We start from the raw sequence: 18,392 nt of genomic DNA, 5'->3' as shown, positions 1-18,392 counted from the left end.
AGGCGTCTCTTTGAGCTGTCATTACAAATCGGTTCCCCTATTACAGACATCAGCCTGTGCCAAGGACATGATAATAATTACATTCCTCCTCCATACTTGCTAATGTGGAGAAAAGCATTGAGTCAGAAATGTGGATCTTCCCCACAATCACTAGCTGTTCATTTGCATTCAGGATTTGTAATGCCCCAGTGCCCCTGGTTTAAGATGATGAATGTGTTAACTCCAGAGGTGGTGGGAGATCTACAGTAACAGATTCTCCTGAAGCCCTACACCAACAGCGTGCCTAATTTCACTACATTCATCTTTCAGCTCATTGTGCCCTTATAAAGGCAGTCCCATTTCTCTCTCGGCACACAAGATGAGTAAGGGATTGGTGGTATACTGTGCGATTGTTGCACCACAGAAAACCCTTATCGTTGCAAAAGGGACTCACTCTTAGCAAGTACCTTTACATAAGTTTGTATTCAAATAGAGGTGGGGAATTTTAGGAACCAAGCATCTTGCAATTAAAACATATGACTAAGCTAAGGACCTAAGGCTAAGATCCCCATTTGGAGCTGGGTGCCTGAAAGTAATATGCTTAGCCCATGCTGTACTGTAGGTAATCAGCTGTAAATCTACTATATAACATACGATAAATCTACAGCGTCTTCGCTTCCTTGCTGTTTGTGGGAATTTGAACTTCTGCAACTAATGAACCAATGCACTTATGTGCCAAACAGATCGCAGTGACGCAAGAACAAAAATAAGCTGAACTTTACATATCACCTCTTTGGCTTTCCTGTGCCGGTCCTTGCCTTCGCCATGCCTGTCCTTCTCTTTAACCTCCTCCACTGGATGGCTAGAATAGGAGACTGTCCTCCAGTCTCGAGGTGAGTTGGTGATACTGGCCACTTTGGATTCGGTGGCACTGTTCTCTTCAGTCAGCGACCTTGACGACCTGCGGGTGAACATGCTCTTCTTCAGGGCTTTCACCCTGAGGCTCTCGCTGCCACTGGTGTCCGAGCAACCCCACTCTGCGTTCGTTTCCACTTTGACATTGTGACCAGTGGTGTGGCACTGAAACACGTGGGGCGAGAGGTTCGTGTCCGTCTGGATTGGCTGCACCAGGCCGCCGTCGCTGGGTTTCCCATTTGCCTCTGGCTCTTGGATCTTCTCATCCAACCTAGTGAGCTTTGAGAGGACCTGTGAAATCTCCCCTCGCACTCCCGAGAGAGATTCAAGCTTCTTCTCAATCTCACCAATCCTGAGCACCAGTTTGCTGACGCTTGCTTTCAGCTCCTCATCAGGGTTCTCCAGAGAGTTCAAGAGACGATCCAGCTTCATGACAGGCTTGCCCAGTTTGATCGTATTGCATTCAGGTGAGCTGTCACCATCTGACTTGGTCACCTGAGAGAGGGAGCCATTACTATTGTAGCAGGATGACTGGGTGATTCCAATGGAACCACAAACACTCATATCATCCAGGAAGCGAAATATGTCACTAATATCGTCGCTTATGATCTCGCAGTCCTCTTCTGAGTGTTTGAAAGATGGCCTCTCCCCATACTTGCTGGGAATGCTGTAGTCTTTCAGCTTCCTCTGTTCAGCCTGTTCTGTCTGTGTCCCCACACTAAGTCCATTGTCTATGTTAGTAGCCTGGATTGAAGGACAGTTGATACTCTTGTCTTTGAACCTCTTCCCTCCTTCTCTCTTTTCAACACTTGGGCCACATGCAACAGAATTCATCTCCTTCATTTTTGGTCCATTGGACTTCTTGGAGAAGCCTGAGGGAGAGGCTGTGGACATCTCTTTGGCACACTGAAAGTGTTGGTTGTTGTCAATGGTGCTGATGTTATGGCGGTGATTGTCTTTTGGAACTTTGCTGTTCAAGAAGGACCTTTCAAAGTCAGGGCCTTCTTCTGCATTGAGGCTTAGGCTCTTGACAGGCCAAGCTTGCTGTCTGCCCTGTCTTCCAGAAGTCCTCCTGGTGTTCACGCACTCTGTGACTGTTGTTGGCCCGAAATAGGTGGATGCCTGCAAGTCATCTAGACTCTCATGCTTCACTCTGCCTTTGCTCTGGATGGGCGAGCTGACAGGATCGTAGTAAGGGTTGCTGTATGGCAACTCAAAGCTGTGGTTGAAGAAAGTGGGTGGCTTATGCAACTCCCTCCTGTGGTAATCGCCCCCCTCCCTGGCAACGGACTTGGACTCAGCTGAGATCACGTGGGGTGAGAAGGCAACGAGGTTATGAAAGTCCTCCTTAAAGATATTTCGCTTTTGCACGCATGAGTGCACAGTGAACGGCTCCGAGTTGGGCAGGAACATGTCCTTCCCACCTGGGTTGATGTGCAGTGAGTCCTGGTCGGTGGTAGACTCACTGTCAATGTCCATGGGGAAGTAGGTGCTCTGCATCTCACATGGAGGGGGGCTAGCTCTGGCATACTGAGGCAAGTGCTGCAGCTTGTCCAGCGATGCTGCTCTACACTTCAGATCCTTGGTGACCCCCAGGAGGAAGTTGGGGTCTGAGCTTGGCATGAACGCCTGGCAGCTGCTGCAGTCAGATTTTGGGCACGGCGAGTTCCGTGAAACGTGGTGGCACCTTCTGTCCGAGAGGTTGTATGCCCTCTCGCAGTCGTTGTATTTGTAGACATCCGTATCGGATCTGCAGGACTCGAAGGATTGGTTTTTATGAAATTTGGGTCTGTGACTCATTGGCAGCTTGTCCTTGGCCATACCACCATTCATTTGGATGAGGTTGAACATAGTGACAATGTCTGCCGCCACCATAAGCTTCTTGGACTGCTGGTCTTCTACTGAACATCTCATCTTGTCTTTAAATAAGGTGGCAGGGAAACTGGGGTCCAGACATGCCGTGTAGAACAGCAGGCTCCTTAGCTTTGCCAGGTGGACCAGGTCAAAGCGGGCACACAAGGACTTGCACAGATCCTGATAGGACACGGTGCTGTATTTGGTGTCTAGTTCCTCCAGAATCCGTACCAGGAAAAGGGAGTATTCTGGCACTGCATCCATTACTATGGGTGCTCCAATTCTTATCTTAGAGAAGAGATGATAAACTGCACAGGAAGAAGAGATTAGGAATTAATGGCTACAGATAATGTATGGATGTCTGCATTTCTAAAGTAGGTCCCTATATTATTTCATTATTATTTGTTACTTTAAAAATTATTTTAGTTGTGCTATAGGTTATTAAGTGTTTTATTCAATTCAAACACACACACAACATGTACAAAAGACTAACAATGTTCTCAATGTTGACAACATGTCCACTTATAAAGAGAAAAAAATACGAATATATGTTATGTAACACTTGATCGATATATGAAGATATCAACTGAGTGGAAGTTCTTTACTAGCGATACGCGAAGATTGAAGGGGTAAATACAGTAACAATCCCTTGAGTCTACGATACAGCACAGAATAAAACGTTACTGAGAATGACTGACTAATTTTACTAGCAGTATTAACAATTCAAAGCTTACATTTTTAAGTGCTTCTGTAATAGATTCAAAGTCGGCTAAGAAAAACAGGTACACACCTTTTACAGTATCCCATCTGGTGTCCTCTGGTTCAGGAAAAAAAAAAATCAATATATAAACCACACGTTCGGCGAGGCAAAGTTAACGCGCGCACTCCTCATTATTACGCTGCATTTAATCCATCAGCATGCCTTCAGCGTGGCACGGAATTAAAAATAATAATAACTCTAATAGTCAGCATCCTTTCGCACGGTTTCCAAACCGCTCGTTAGGTCTTGGTCTCCTGTGACGCTCTCCGGAGTCCGGTTTGCACAGGGAGTTCAGCCGGCGGAGCAGCCCGCTGTCTGACGCGCGCGCGTGCAACCGAAAGAACGAACGACGCTTTGTTTCCACCTAGAATGACGTAATTACACCTTAAAACCGAACACGGGCGAATGCATCGTGGAAAGCGAAGGACTGAATTAGATCCAATGTGTCTTGATATGTAGATACAGGTCATGCATATGTCTTTCCTCCAGATACATTTATTGCAGGATGCCGATACATGGCGATGGAGCGCTGCGGAGTCAAGAGAACGTGCGAGAACGAGACAGGTCATGAATAGTAAACACTGTGTTCATAGAACATAAACATAAACGCGACCGCTGTGTCTTTTAACGATTACTACAAACCACATTAAAAGACTGGACACAAAACACATTCAAAATGAGCGCTGAATGACGCGTTTAACCATGCCAGGAACGCAAGGATTAAGTGTTCAGATGAGGTTCGAACCAAGACCTAATAAAGCTTTATTTTAAAATCCGATGAATGTAGCTACCATAGCTTAGACGATATGATCATAACTTTGCACAGTCTGTCCCTACTAAGAACAAGCTTGACTTAACTTTCATTAACAGAAACATGCGGCCAACACGGGACAAGAAGACCGCTATACGTAAGCTATAATATAGACTATAATGCGTCAGCCTATTACAGGAGCACATCACTGTATCACACCGACACCAATATGCCGATTGCGAAAATAACAATCCGGTATTTAATACAAAAACGGAGAGGATTCGATGTTCTTATGGAAAACGTACTGTCTAATTGGATCGGTTATTTGTAGTGTTGTTGGCACTTACTAACTTGTACTGCACATTATTTTCTGTATTTGTTATTATCATTTGTAACATTGCTCCCCAGAAGCTATCATTTTTTGCAAGATGTTGCCCCACCCCACAAATCAATATCGTATCTGCCTGCTCAGCTGCTAGGATTTGTTTGGAAGCACAACGAGGTGGATTTGGGGATTAGAGGGTTAAATCGGGCACAAGATGAAGGTGTGGCTCACTCATTTTAAAGTTTCAGATAACCTTTCTGAACTTATGATGAAGGTTCTGAAAAATGTATTAAACTTACTATACTGCACTGATGGTTTCACCAATTAAGAGCAGTTTTTGAGAACTGGAAGGCGCAAGGATTTTTTTTCTTCATTTTTTTGAATAATGAGTGCATGAATCAGTTGACATTTAGATTCTAGTTTGCAAAGTCAGCAAACCTCACTGATCAGAGCATCGGGTTCTCCTCTCTGAAGATCTGCAAAATGAACGCATTAGGAGAAATTGAATAACTCAAAATTTAGTCCATTCACAGACAATTTAGAGAAATCAAGGAAATGTGTGGTGCATTGCATATTACTGACAATCATGAAATCAGCAAGAAAAAAACAGTTGCTTAGGTTTTTCTTATGTGGTCCAGTTGGGCTTAGAAGCAAGCAACACACATGTGGAGAACAAAATAGGTCCATTCTCAACTAACCAGGCTTAGTATTGGGGTTTCTCTTAATTCAGCCCAGGGAGAATTATAGTGTTACTTATGTTTCTATATAAGCTATATTAGATTGTAATAGAAAGCATATAACATGCGAGTAGACTGCTCACTACCACTGTAGCAAGGTCATGCCACCTTTGTGTGCATCACAGTAGCCCAATGCATCCTGATAAACCAAACATGACTCTCTTCATTTTCCAGGTGAAAAAACAAACATTTGGTGAAGTTAAACTCCAAGGGGAGAGAAATAAAAATAAAAAAAACCCCAAAAGGCATTTGAGTAAAGAGTTGTACTCTCAAGGACATGGCTGATAATTCTGACTAGATTAGTACAGGGTACAAGGAGAGGCGACCACATTCCAACGGAGCAGGAATTTGTATTAAGAATTATTTAATGGAATATATCACATTATTTCACAGAATATACCTCTTACACATGTAGATATTAAAATAAACTACATTTTCCAGAGTGCATTTTAATGCTCCACAAGAACAAACATTTTGAAGAATCAGGCATTACTTTGTCCAGTGCAAGAATATTTCCAATAAAAGAAAACCATTAACTGCACTTCTCAAACCAGTTATGTAAGACGTGCTGGTGAAATTTCATTATGGAATCTGAAATACACTCCATGTACAGGGTTCTACAGTAAGCTTTCTGCCAAGGAGCACTGGTGCTCCTGACATCAAAAGTAAAGGAGCATGCGGAAACATTGAGGAGCACCAACTTGATATGCCTTTTTATTCCAGAGAGATGACAATGATTTATTCAGACTATACTGAAAAACTGATTCCAACTACATTAATATAGTAATTAATCAACATTAACCCAGAGCACAAAAACTGGAATCGAATATAATTTTGATTTGAATTTGAACGGTCCTATCGAGGGTTTCTGCACACGCACACATCATTTGTGTATTTGTTTTTGTAACATTGAGGCCTGGGAGCTTGAGCTGTTAGCTGTTCCCAGGACTGCACTCTTCTGGACTGAGATCTTGGATGTCGTTCCTGGGATCTGCTGGAGCCATGATCCCAGTTTGGGGGTCACAGCCTCTAGTGCTCTGAATATTACAGGAACCACTGTTACCTTCAACTTCCACATCTTTTCTAACTTCACGCTCAGCCTTTGGTATTTCCCAAGCTTTTTGTAGTCCTTGTTCCTGATATTATTATTATTGCTTGGGATCGCCACATCTATCACTACTGCCTCCTCTGCTGTTTGTCCATCACTAGTTAGTTGGCCATTACCATTTTGTCAGTCTGTTTCTGGAAGTCCTACCGGCACTTAGCTCGGACATTCTGTACCACCTTCGGGATGTATCGCACTTTGACTTTGGACCTTCCAGCCCCTACTCGGCACAGATGTTTCTGTGAATTATGCCAACCACTTGGTTATGGCGTTCCCTGTACACTCTGCCTGCTAGCATATTGCATCCTGCTGTTTTGTGCTGGATTGTCCAAGGGGCATCTTTGTACAGCCTGCATCTGGGATCTGGCCTGGTGTGGTAGATCCAGTCTCTATTGTTGTATTCAGAGTTTGTTCCTGTGCTGCCGTGGTTAGTGCCTCCATGCTGTCCTTCAGTCCAGCCTTTTCCAGCCCTTGGTAGGATTTCTCCATTTTGGCCACTTCCACTATTTGCCGGTGGTACATACCGTCTAGGTTGATCCGCCCTTGATAGCTCCTAGTCCTCCTCATTCCCATCCTCCTTGGGTCTCTGCTGTCTGAGGTACTCACTAAGCACTTTGGGGTGTGCTATTCCTGCAGTTAACTGATGTATGTAAACATAAAGACAAAGCCAATAAATTCAAATAGATCTATAGTAGCCAGGGTCATAGAGCAAAAATGGTATTCAGGTTTTTTCCATATTTGTGACTGACAATTCCTTATGTCCCTTAACATCATTTTTAGGGCTAGAGAAAAAAGAGCATGGAAGATCTGACAACAAACCAATCTGACAATAAACCAATTCATTATTCATTGATTCACGGCTCAGACTGTTAAGAGACTAATCACCTGAAGAACAAAAAACAATACTTGGCAAGAGTCATTAGTCTTCACATTGAGTGAGTTGTCTTACAGTCGATTGAAATGTGCTTGAAATTGATTAGGAGTTGAAGGTAATGGAGAAACTGGAATACGAGGCATCTTGAGTGTCAGTGCAAACACATTTAGCTAGAGGGCTTAGCTAATGAACATTCGTGAATTTTGAGTTTTCTCATTCGGAATGCATGAAGGTCATCACGGTAAGGGAATTTTCCTCCCTAGTCATTCCATGAAGGGTTTTTGAAGTAGAGTTTAGCTTCTGCCTATGTACTGCCTTTCTGCGCGAGTCTCTTTAGTATAGTAATAGGGGGATTTTTATAAATTTTAAGTAACCTTTTGAAACAACTAACTCACACTGTGTTGTGATGAACAAGAGTTCAGTATACCACAGTCAGATATTAAGGTTGACAGTAAACAGCTGTAACATAGATGTCAAATGGGGGTTTTAAAATTAGTCGGCTGTAGAATGCAAAGATAATAGTAATTGATTTGGACTTTGATACTCATATTGCACTCTGAGTGTGTAAGAGAGACTGCAAAGGCTCCAACATTTCTCCAACATAATATAAGTGCTGACCTAAAGGCTAGTAAGCAGTCATCTCTCCATATCACTGCTTTAACAGGATCCAGAGTAGAAACCCCAGGAGTCCTTAACAAACAGCACTCTGCCATTTGCTTCTTTTTTAAAATTTTATTTACTTCATAAACTGCTTCCGGTCCTTGAGATAAACCCTACAAGTCTTTTCTCCGATTAAACCGCGGCAGTGAACCATAGATGAAAAGGCCTTTGACTCTAATCCTTCTCTCATGACTTCCACTGTGCTCGACGGATCCCTCTTCTCATTAGCCGCTGATGAGGGTTTTTAAAGCTATACTGGAGGAATCAATTAGCACTGGGCCCTGCAGGAGTCCCACACATACCTATCGCATGCTGACATCTGTAGGGGATGCCAGAGTTGGGGAGATGGTACGTACCGTCTCTCTGCGGTAGCCTACAGCACAGCGCCGGCTCACGCCTCGCAGGGCTCCCGCCACGATAAGCGCCAGCCACTGATAAAGCGGAACCGACGCGGCTTTCACTATGCAAATGCTCTGCGTATTCGGTTTGGACTATAAATAGCATGTTACTGTGGTTTTTAAGGTTCACGGAGCCTCTCCCTGCCTCGGCTCGACTCCGTGGTTCTTTCTCTGTTGTGTTGCAGGTTCTGTGGAGGGAAAGTGATGACAGATCACAGTGGCGCGTCTTTAAACGTAGTGATCAAATTCCTGTAGACGTGAACGGGTGCTGGAGGAGCTGGGAGGAGGTGATGAATCAGCTGTTTTCCACAGGAGTCAGTTGGAGTAAAGGAGTCAAACAGGTTTTATTTACGCAAGCATGAGTTTTGTGAAAGTCATACTCCTCTTAAATCAGACATTTCATCTTAGAACAGTTGTATGCATGTTCTCTCTCACTTTTTCTCTCTCTTTCTCTCTCTCCACACACACACACACACACACACACGCGTGCGTGCACACACACGTGTGTGTGCACAAACACACACACAAGCAAGCACGGGAAGCTTAGGTTGGGGTCTGGGGCTTCTGTTCTCAACATTCCTGGACTGTAATTAAATTGTAACATTATCTTAACGCTTGGGTGCGGTTAGCCCACTTCATGCAGGATGATTTGACAGGCAGAACAAAGTGCTCCTCGAGGACAATTGTCATTGAGAGGCACGGGAACACAAGCATGAGGAGGAGGAAGAGAAGTCACAGACTGGTGACGCTTCAGGTATAATCCCCGGAACAGCATTATGTAACATCTGAAGGTGGCAAGGACCAAAAACCCTGTTCTTCATCTCATAAGTATTCATCAGTGTCTTAGTGTCTCAATTTATTTAATGTAATAAAGAACTTGGCAGTTGAAATTAAAACTACTAGTGTTTTGCTTTGGTGTTCCTGCATAGCCACAGATGATTAGCAGTTGTTTCAACCCAGTACAGTTACATTTACATTTATGTCATTTAGCAGATGCTCTTCTCCAGAGAGACTTAAAAAAGTGCTTTGTCATTTACTCATATACTCATTTAGAATATATCCTAGTACAGTACAGTAGGTTAGAATCAAACATACCAATGAACTAGAATACTATAGAATACAGGGATGAATGCTGATACCTAGAAGTACAAAATACATAAGGTCTATCTTAAACAATGATAAGTGCTATAAACAATAAGTGCTAGAGTTTGTTAAACAACATAAACAACATAAACAATACCCTACAATAAGTACTAATTTAGTTAGTCAATATGGGAGCAGTGTCAGTTGTCCTTTAAATATTCTACAAATAGATGGGTCTTCAGTCTGCGTTTGAAGACTGCAAGGGACTCTGCTGTCTGGACAGCAAGCGGGAGTTCATTCCACCATCTTGGAGCCAGGACAGAAAATAGTCTCGATGCTTGTCTTCCTTGAGGCCTGAAGCACGTTATTTCAAGCCGAGCCGTACTTGAGGTTCGAAGTATTCAAGGTGTGGATCGGGCTTTGACCATTGACCTCATGTATGAAGGGGCTGGTCCATTTTTGGCTTTGTAAACAAGCATCAAGATTTTAAATCTGATGTGTGCAGCTACAGGGAGCCAATGAAGGGAGCACAGCAGTGGAGTAACGTGTGAACTTTGGAAGATTGAAGACCAGTTGTGCTGCTGCATTCTGTACTACCTGTTACTGTACTGTGCTTTCCTTCTCACTAAAATTGGTACGAATGTATTGAGCAACATTATTTCAGGCACATGCTGAATAATAATAATAATAATCTAGGGATTAATTCAGGGACTCCTCGGGCTGAAACCTTAGTGATGCAAACCAACAAAGTGTAAGGAACCACAGCATTCCTGTCAGAAGCACAGCCTTTATGGCTAGGCAGAAATCCAGCCTGGGTAAGGACAAGGATTCCAACTGACTTCTTTTTTTCTCTGCTTTTGTTCTACCAACTTCCAAACGAACAGGAAACAATGTCTGTTGCCATGGTTAGCGTACACCCCGACCGTAGGACTGGGAGTTTAAATTAATCAACCGGCACATGCATAAGTTAGACCGCACTGCTTGCAGATGTTAATAGATTGTGGGGATGGGACCTTTTTTCTGAGTACCTCCTTCACAATTTCTTTTCATGCCTCATTATTTGTCCTGGCTCACAGTGATGCACAGTGTGTGTGTGTGTGTGTGTGTGTGTGTGCGTGCGCTCCTTAGGGAACACAAAAAAGGAGTCAGCAGTCTACCTACTGTAGTGTGCCTCTAGAGAGGTGAACATTCAGAAGATCGCAGCAAACATAAACTCCATATTACCCATGGCTGGTGTAGCTGAAGGGTATTGATTACTGCCTCTCCATTTCACAAACTCATTCTTCTATAAAGCTCTCATTCTAACAAGGCGCTATGAATGGCCGGACTGGAAATAAACTGGCTGCTGTAATGGTCCCACAGTAGGCTGAAAAACAGTTTTAGAAATTATTACTGATGTTGGAGAGAACTCTCTGCTTCTTAGAGTGAAATCATAACGTGCTCGAAGGTACCAACAAGGGGACCACTTAGAGGACGTCCCGCACAGTGGCGTGCACTGGAGAAGGGTGCAGTCTCCAGCGTTCGGGCTTGCCTTTGTTCTCTGGAGACGAGATCCCTTCAGTACAGATGAGTAAGCCATCCCCACTGGGACATGAGGGAAGTCCTGACACTTGACAAATCTCAGCTCTTCCTGCTTCTGAGATTCCCAAAGGCAGACCACACGCACGCACGCACGCACTCAGTCACGTACCAGACGTGCCTTCTGTGGACGTGTATACCTGTGCCTTCCGTGCACTGCATTAGAGCGCCGCTCGTTATCTGAGGCTTAGGAACCAGACCGGCTTTGTTTTTGTCATTACAACATCAGGCAAAGTGTGGAATCCAAACAAGGAAATGAGGAGGCTGTGCCAATGCGACTTTCAGGGGCACCCAAAAAGCCCAGTGGACACACACACACACACACACACACACACACAGACACTCACACACACACACACACACACACACACAGACACTCACACACATACACACACACACACTCACACACACACTCACACACACACACTCACACACACACTCACACACACACACTCACACTCACACACACACTCACACACACACACTCACACTCACACACACACACACACTCACACACACACACACACACTCACACACACACTCACACACACACACACACACACACACACACACACACTCACACACACACACAGCACACAAAGTCATGCTTTGCCTCCAGCAGTGGCTAGGGTGTTGGCCATGTTCTGGCCTCAGACACAGGATACAGCCTCAGGCCTGGACCGGAGTCTCTAGAGAGCCCCAGTCACCTCTGCATTCAGCATAGAAGAGCTGTGGTGTGTGTGTGTGTGTGTGTGTGTGTGTGTGTGTGTGTGTGTGTGTGTGTGTGTGTGTGTGTGTGTACACTGCACTGCACAATGCTTTATCATCTCCTGCTGTAAGATTGCTTACTTTATGCTGCTGTTTGATTTTATTTATCCATTTATACTAGAGAAGCATTTGTACAGGGAAAAATACATTAAGTAAAAAGAGATAAACAGTAAAAAAGGGAAATGTGAAAAGATAGAAAGAAGACGGGGGGCAGGGGGGTTGGGGGACAGGGTGACAGATGTTTATGTATCCTTTCAGGCTGTGAGGATTTAATGCCACCTTCCTCGAACCCCACCTGCCATATAACAAGCTCGGTGTGTTGCAAAGCACCAGTACACAAACAGGCTCAGTGTAAGCATTGCCTCGCGATCTGTTTCATAGAGATGTATGCGCACACACATGCGCACATGCACGCACACACACACACAGACACACACACATGCACAGACACGCACGCACACACGCACAGACACACACGTACACACACACACATACACACACATGCGCACGTATATACACACACACTCATGCACACACACACACAGGCACACACACACGCACACACATACACACGCATGCATGCACACGCACACACACACGCACACACACAGAGGCAGGCACGCACAGACACATTCACTGCATGCACAAACACATTTGCAGCTGCATATTCACACATCACCTGAAACAAAAAAAAGGAAAAATAATGAGAACAAATATAATTAATTTGTCTTTGGTAGCAAAACACAGACATCCAGCCACCCACCCATCCACACACACACACACACGAACACACACACACGCAAATTTCACACAAAAGAGTAGGTGATTTTCACGAAGGAGAGAAGGGGAGCACTAACCTCTATGTGGACTAAGTGTAGTTGATGGGACAGGATTTTAATGAGATCCAGCTACATGCAAAACATACACACACCCACCCACACACACACACCCATACAAACATGAATGCTGAGCCCCCTGCAGTGTGCTCTGCCCTTTTTGGTAGCCTCATACCCATTAGCTCAGGGTTTCAACTCACCATAATCCCCCGCCCCCCCAACACACACACACACACACACACACACACACACACACACACGTGTACATCGGGATCATTTTAATGTATGTTTGACAAAACAGAGCTGAATGAAAAGAATATCCCCATCATTTCCCAGAGCAGCACAATATTGTATGTGTGGAGAGGAAGAAAGCAACCAGCCGTGAAAGAGAGAATGTCAGCTTGCCCCGTGGTGCTGGACTGCTGTTAGGAGTGAAGATCTGTGCACAGGTCTCTGTCAGACACTAGCGTTTTCCCGAGGGGCTTAAAAGCAATGACTGTCGTAAAACAGGGAGTGATTTGCAGAGGTACTACAGCAGGTCCCATCACATCCTTTTTGCTTAATGCTGGTCTTCTTTTCTCCTTCGATCTGTGGTTAGACACTTCTTTTCTGCATAGATCGAGCTAATATTACTCCTCTGGCAATGTAAAGACTAAGAATATTAGTGCCGTACGTGAATAATGCCAGTAGAGGTTTTCTTGTAATGCTTTCCTTAAGTCTTCTGTGTTTGCTAAGATAAACCAGTGTCATTGTTATTACTTACTGATGTGCATATTAATGTTTGTTTTGTTATCTGGCTTAACCCTGGACTTATTTTTAAGCAGTAGAGTTCTTGGCAGGGTTTTTTTTTTTATTTGGAAAGGATATAATGTCTTTGTCTCGGTCTCAGTGTGTTGTTTACTTTGTTTTTGCTTATTACCACTTAAGTTGTGAGGCCATGAATCCGCCCCAGAGTACCATCAAGTACAAACTGACCTTCAGTGCCAGCCATTATTCACTGGCCTGCACCCTCCCTGTAAACCAGATCTATTGTTATCGTTGCCCCACTTTTGAGAAAAGAGGGTCCACTATCTATTGCTAATCTGGAGGAGAGCGCACCTCCCTTCCTCTGTGGGCTGATGTCAATCAGGAAGGGCCTACGGTGGTCCACTTCTCCCCCGAGCAGGTGGCATCTCCGTCGGCCCGGGAGACAACAGCATGCCCTGTGGCTTTTCTCCTCATCCCAGATGCCTGGCGGCCAATCGGAAAGCTCCCCAGCCCAAGATCTTTTGTGGCTAACTCAAACAGTGCTGTTGCGCTCTTCAAACAGCAGCCAGGCAGTTTCCCCACATACAAAGTCCCTGGTATTTTTTTGTGCCTCCATGTGGTTTCTACAAATGTGGAAGAGTAGGATTTGGGTGCAAAAATGGATCGTGTTTGTGCAGAATATGGGCCAATATTCTTTTTTCTTTTTTTCTTTTTTCGCAAACCTGAAACACTGGCCCATTTATGTTAAAAATACCTCACTCTGTATTATATGGGATGTATTCTGGCACTGTTTCACACAAAGCTGTTTATGGAGTTTTATAACTACATATTATATAACATGTATTTCATTGACGTCAACAGGCATCTTCAACATCAACCTTAATTAACAGTAACACAAGTTCACACATGCGTAAGTTTAACACTGATCTACGTACTCTGTGTGGACTACATGCAGGGGGGATCTTACTGATGTAAAGTGCTTTCGGCCTTAACCGGGAAAGTTGTGTGGAGATATTTGTTGAATTGCTTTGTATGCCCATGAACTTTGTGTAAAGAAGTATTCCAGCGCCTATTTCGACTCAATGGATTTAATTGACTATAAGCAAGCACACTGCATGGATCAGCACACATCTGAGTATAATATCAAACTCATAACTTCTGCATTATGTGTACAAAACACCAGTTAAAGCCACTGTGGGGAGACTGGTAATGACAACGATTCATCCAATTTAACACTAGCTGTAGTTATTCGACACAAGTCAGACATTAAATGCAAAAATCGGCGGTACAATAAAATGAACATTTTTCAGGAAATCAGTGATCAGGGTGTCCCAGAGTGACTCTCAGATGAATGTGAGCTCTTCTTCTTCAAACCTTTGATTATACAGTTTGATTGCTCCATCTGACGTCCTGTTTTATTCAGGAAGCCTATTGCATTAAGAGCGAGTGAGGTTTCTTTTAGTCACTACTTTGCAGTGTAGCTGTGAGACTCATTCCTGGCTGCAGCAGGCAGGTGCATTTTGACTGTTGCAACAACAGATAGTCAACTAACAGGCAGGTTCTTAAACTCTAGTCACCAATATTTACAGTTTCAAGCCAAGGCCAGGCCCTGGGTGATGCGCCCTGCCATTCTCAACAATACACTTAGGGCCTGTAATGAGATTATTTTTAGCTCTTACTTGTATCTATACACAGCTCACATACACCCATAAGAAAAAAAAATACTGAATTACAGAACACTGTATGTTCTTTATGTCATATCAAATCCCTAATGTCTTCTGTAATTATTTATAAGAAACTATAAGAACACATGAAATACATCTATGTTTTTACATTGTTTTAATGATCATAGACACTCACTTGCATGGATTCTGTTACAGCACAGTATAGCATATAGTGCACATTGGAGACCAGTATGATTACGCAGCATGCACTGGTCACCACTGCCCTGGAGACCAGTATGATTACCCAGCATGCACTGGTCTCCACTACCCTATCCAAAGTGCTGCCGTGAAGAACCGGCCGAACATTTGGACAGCAAAAGCCTTGACTCGACTTCACCAGTGTCGTTCATCCATTTCCCATGTCCCAACCACATATGCACCACAGCCATGTATAATGTAATAGTGTGCAGTGCGGGACCGGCGAAGGGCAGACTGTTAATGAATAAACCATCAGCCTTGCGAGCCTCAGTCTGGGATGACCAGGGTTATTCTGCGCACAGAAGCAAAAGAAAGATTGAAGTTGTTTATCATTGCCTTCCAAAAATGCTGACATGCTCAGCTCACAGAGAGGGAGAGCTATTCATCTGACCTGCTGTTCAGAGACTCCCTTTGCTTTTCTATTTTTCCAAAGTCCCACATCAGCCCTGTGTGTGTGTGTGTGTGTGTGTGTGTGTGCGTGTGTGTGTGTGTGTGTGTGTATGTGCGCTTGTGCTTCTTTGTACATGTCTCAGTCTGCAAAGCCCCTGGTAAGCAAATATGCCATCATCTGTCTGGCTAATTTCAAGCAGGTGTCTTCACCTGAATAAATGTTCTCGGCGGGAGTGAGAGGGAGGGACTCGGAGAAGAGGACATTACTCAGCACAGGCACACTCACCTTGTTTGAAGTGTAATAAACAGCAAGGCTTTGCAATGTCAAGGGACACTTTAGAGTTCAGAGCAGTCAGGGGTGTGTGTCTAGGGAGGAAGTCTGTTTTGTGTGAGAGTACGAGAGAGACAGTGTGACAGATAGATTGTTGCAGCTCAAAAATATTTTCTCATACAAGTAGAAAGACGCGGGCACCAGTGGTCTCTCATAAACCTCGGGCTCTCTCCGAGGACCACAGTGAAAAGAAGAAGTTCCATTTCATCTTGGTTTGTCACTGTCCTATGTGCCTTGTGGCCTTGGGGTGTAGACTGTGTGAATACCTTTTCTTTTCAGCAGCTGCCGCTGTAGTCAGCTGTTGGAAATAGCCTTAGCAGAGAGCATATTTATGAAGATATAAAACCCAATGTTAACGTCATTTGGATTCACATTTGATATTTATTTATCAAATCAGTTGCTGTGAATGAAGTGAAATTGAGAGAATGTTAATGACTGGTACATCTGTAATATCTTTTGTAGTGTGCTTGTTCGTGTGTGTGTGTGTGTGTGTGTGTGTGTGTGTGTGTGTGTGTGTGTGTGTGTGTGTGTGTGTGTGTGTGTGTGTGTGTGTGTGTGTGTGTGTGTGTGCACTCCCTAACCATAGAAAGTCTCTGTTGGCTTGATTACCACTCTGTGTTAGAATGCCATCTGGAGAGAGCAGCCTCTGATTGGCCTGGGTGTTCTCTCAGAGATTAAGACTAATTGCTTTCCACAAACGGCTGCGCAAGCACAACTTCTTAAAAGTATGCCGCATTCTAATTTCCCGTAATATGCAAATCAAACTCTCCATTTATTAACCCCTCAGATTCTCATCAGGGCCACTTTTTATGCAGCTTGTGTTGCTCCGCCTCCGTTTCATGTCAGTTGTTTGTCCCTCCACTCCTTACAGGATTGTTTCCTCCTGTGTTCAAATTCCCAAGATCACAACTCTGCAGCAGAAATAGATTTTGCTGTGTACAGGAAGGAGAAAACATGAGTTCATTTGTTGCCAATCTTAACCATGGTGTTACAATTACACATCATACTTTGTTGAGTAGCCAATCGATCTTTCAGGTCCTCAAAACCCTTTCCATGGTCTGAAATCTTTTGGTCATGGCCAGCCTATGCCTATTCAAAACATGTTTGGTTTGATTTCATTATGCTGCATTAAAAGGTCTGAAAGCCCACGTACAATGAACAACCTTGAGAGACTGAGACTATTGACTAGCTGGTTGTTCTGCACCAAATGGTGGCATTCTCCAGTCTAATGCACTGCATTTGTTCATCAGTCACATGGCTGCAACCTCTTATTTGATCAGGGATGAAAGAACACAAATTGCACTTCACCGGAGTGCTGTTATTATCAGGCCCATATTCCCCCCCGCACACTGCAAAGGTTCCAGTCCATCAGGTACTGGATGGCACAAGGTCAACTACCATCAGCATCACCAGAACAATGCGGGCCGCTTCATATCGGGTAGAAGCGATGGCACGTGCATTCACAGACACAGCATCCTTCACCATGGCGACGGGCTGCTATTCGAGATTAAAGTGGCCTGATCGTGATCTCGTAGCAATGGAGCGCCCCCCCCCCCCCCCCCCCCCCCCCAACACCCTGCTCAGCTCAGCTCAGACTACACCTCCAGAAATCTGTCTGCTTTGCGAGGACAGACTGTGACCAGAGGTCCTGGGTCCATTTCCAGTCAAAGAGAACATAAGCCCCTACTGACTTCCCCCTAGTGCCTCCATCCCAGTATGTACATGGAGAAAGGATGACTGATGTTCTGCTGTTGAGTCCCATTGTGGTTAATGGTCTTGTAAAGAGTTCCTGCTGAATCAGTGTGAGAAAGTATTACCGGTGAAAGGTTTTATCAAGAAGTTACATCATTTTATAATGCCACAAAAATGTACATCCTCACATGAATCATTTACCCCATGTGGAAGACCTTAGACAAGGTCAGGTGTGGAGCTTAAGTTACTGAAATCAGAGTCAAGCTAAAATCTGCATAGTACACATTCTGCAGGATATGAGATCACTGTGCAGCCCTGCTGGTATGGTACATAATATTAATATTTATATATATTTACATAATATTTAGCAAAAGGAACTTAATGGATCTAGTGCACTTGTTGAATGAGAATGGATGTCCTTGTGTGGTATATAAGAGGCACACATGATGGAGAAAAAGGTTGTCTGTGTACACAAGGTGAGACCATATGGAGGAGGAAAACGGATTTGATTATTTTTGATGCAACAGAAAACAAAAGCAAAAACTAGAAGGTCCTGTCAACTGCTACAAGTGGATTACAGCAGCGGTAGTAAGGCTGTCCAGGCACATGGCGTAGTTTCACACTAAAGATGTGTCTGCTAAAGGTCACGTTGTTTTTGCTGTGTGGGGCTTCTTCCTCTGAGAGCTG

At 44.1% G+C, this 18,392-nt stretch overlaps 2 protein-coding genes across 2 annotated transcripts in view; one reads left to right on the top strand and one right to left on the bottom strand.

Moving 5' to 3' along the window:
- Positions 1-3,802, bottom strand: part of minar1 (membrane integral NOTCH2 associated receptor 1) — a 14,444-nt gene extending 10,642 nt beyond the window's left edge. The window contains exons 1-2 of the mRNA XM_027004482.2: positions 3,539-3,802; positions 769-3,056 (exon numbers count right to left, since the gene is read on the bottom strand). Coding sequence (XP_026860283.2) covers positions 769-3,012 — 2,244 coding nt within the window. The 5' untranslated portion in view covers positions 3,013-3,056; positions 3,539-3,802. The remainder of the gene's footprint in view (positions 1-768; positions 3,057-3,538) is intronic.
- mthfs (5,10-methenyltetrahydrofolate synthetase (5-formyltetrahydrofolate cyclo-ligase)) overlaps positions 1-9,188 on the top strand; it is a 61,959-nt gene extending 52,771 nt beyond the window's left edge. Inside the window, exon 5 of the transcript XR_004776722.1 lies at positions 8,544-9,188. The gene's annotated coding sequence lies outside the window, so the exon portion shown is untranslated. The remainder of the gene's footprint in view (positions 1-8,543) is intronic.
- Positions 9,189-18,392: the final 9,204 nt, after the last annotated feature.

This window comes from Electrophorus electricus, chromosome 1, assembly GCF_013358815.1.
Source record: "Electrophorus electricus isolate fEleEle1 chromosome 1, fEleEle1.pri, whole genome shotgun sequence".
Taxonomy (NCBI): Eukaryota; Metazoa; Chordata; class Actinopteri; order Gymnotiformes; family Gymnotidae; genus Electrophorus; species Electrophorus electricus.
This window is presented reverse-complemented; position numbering and strand designations above follow the sequence as displayed.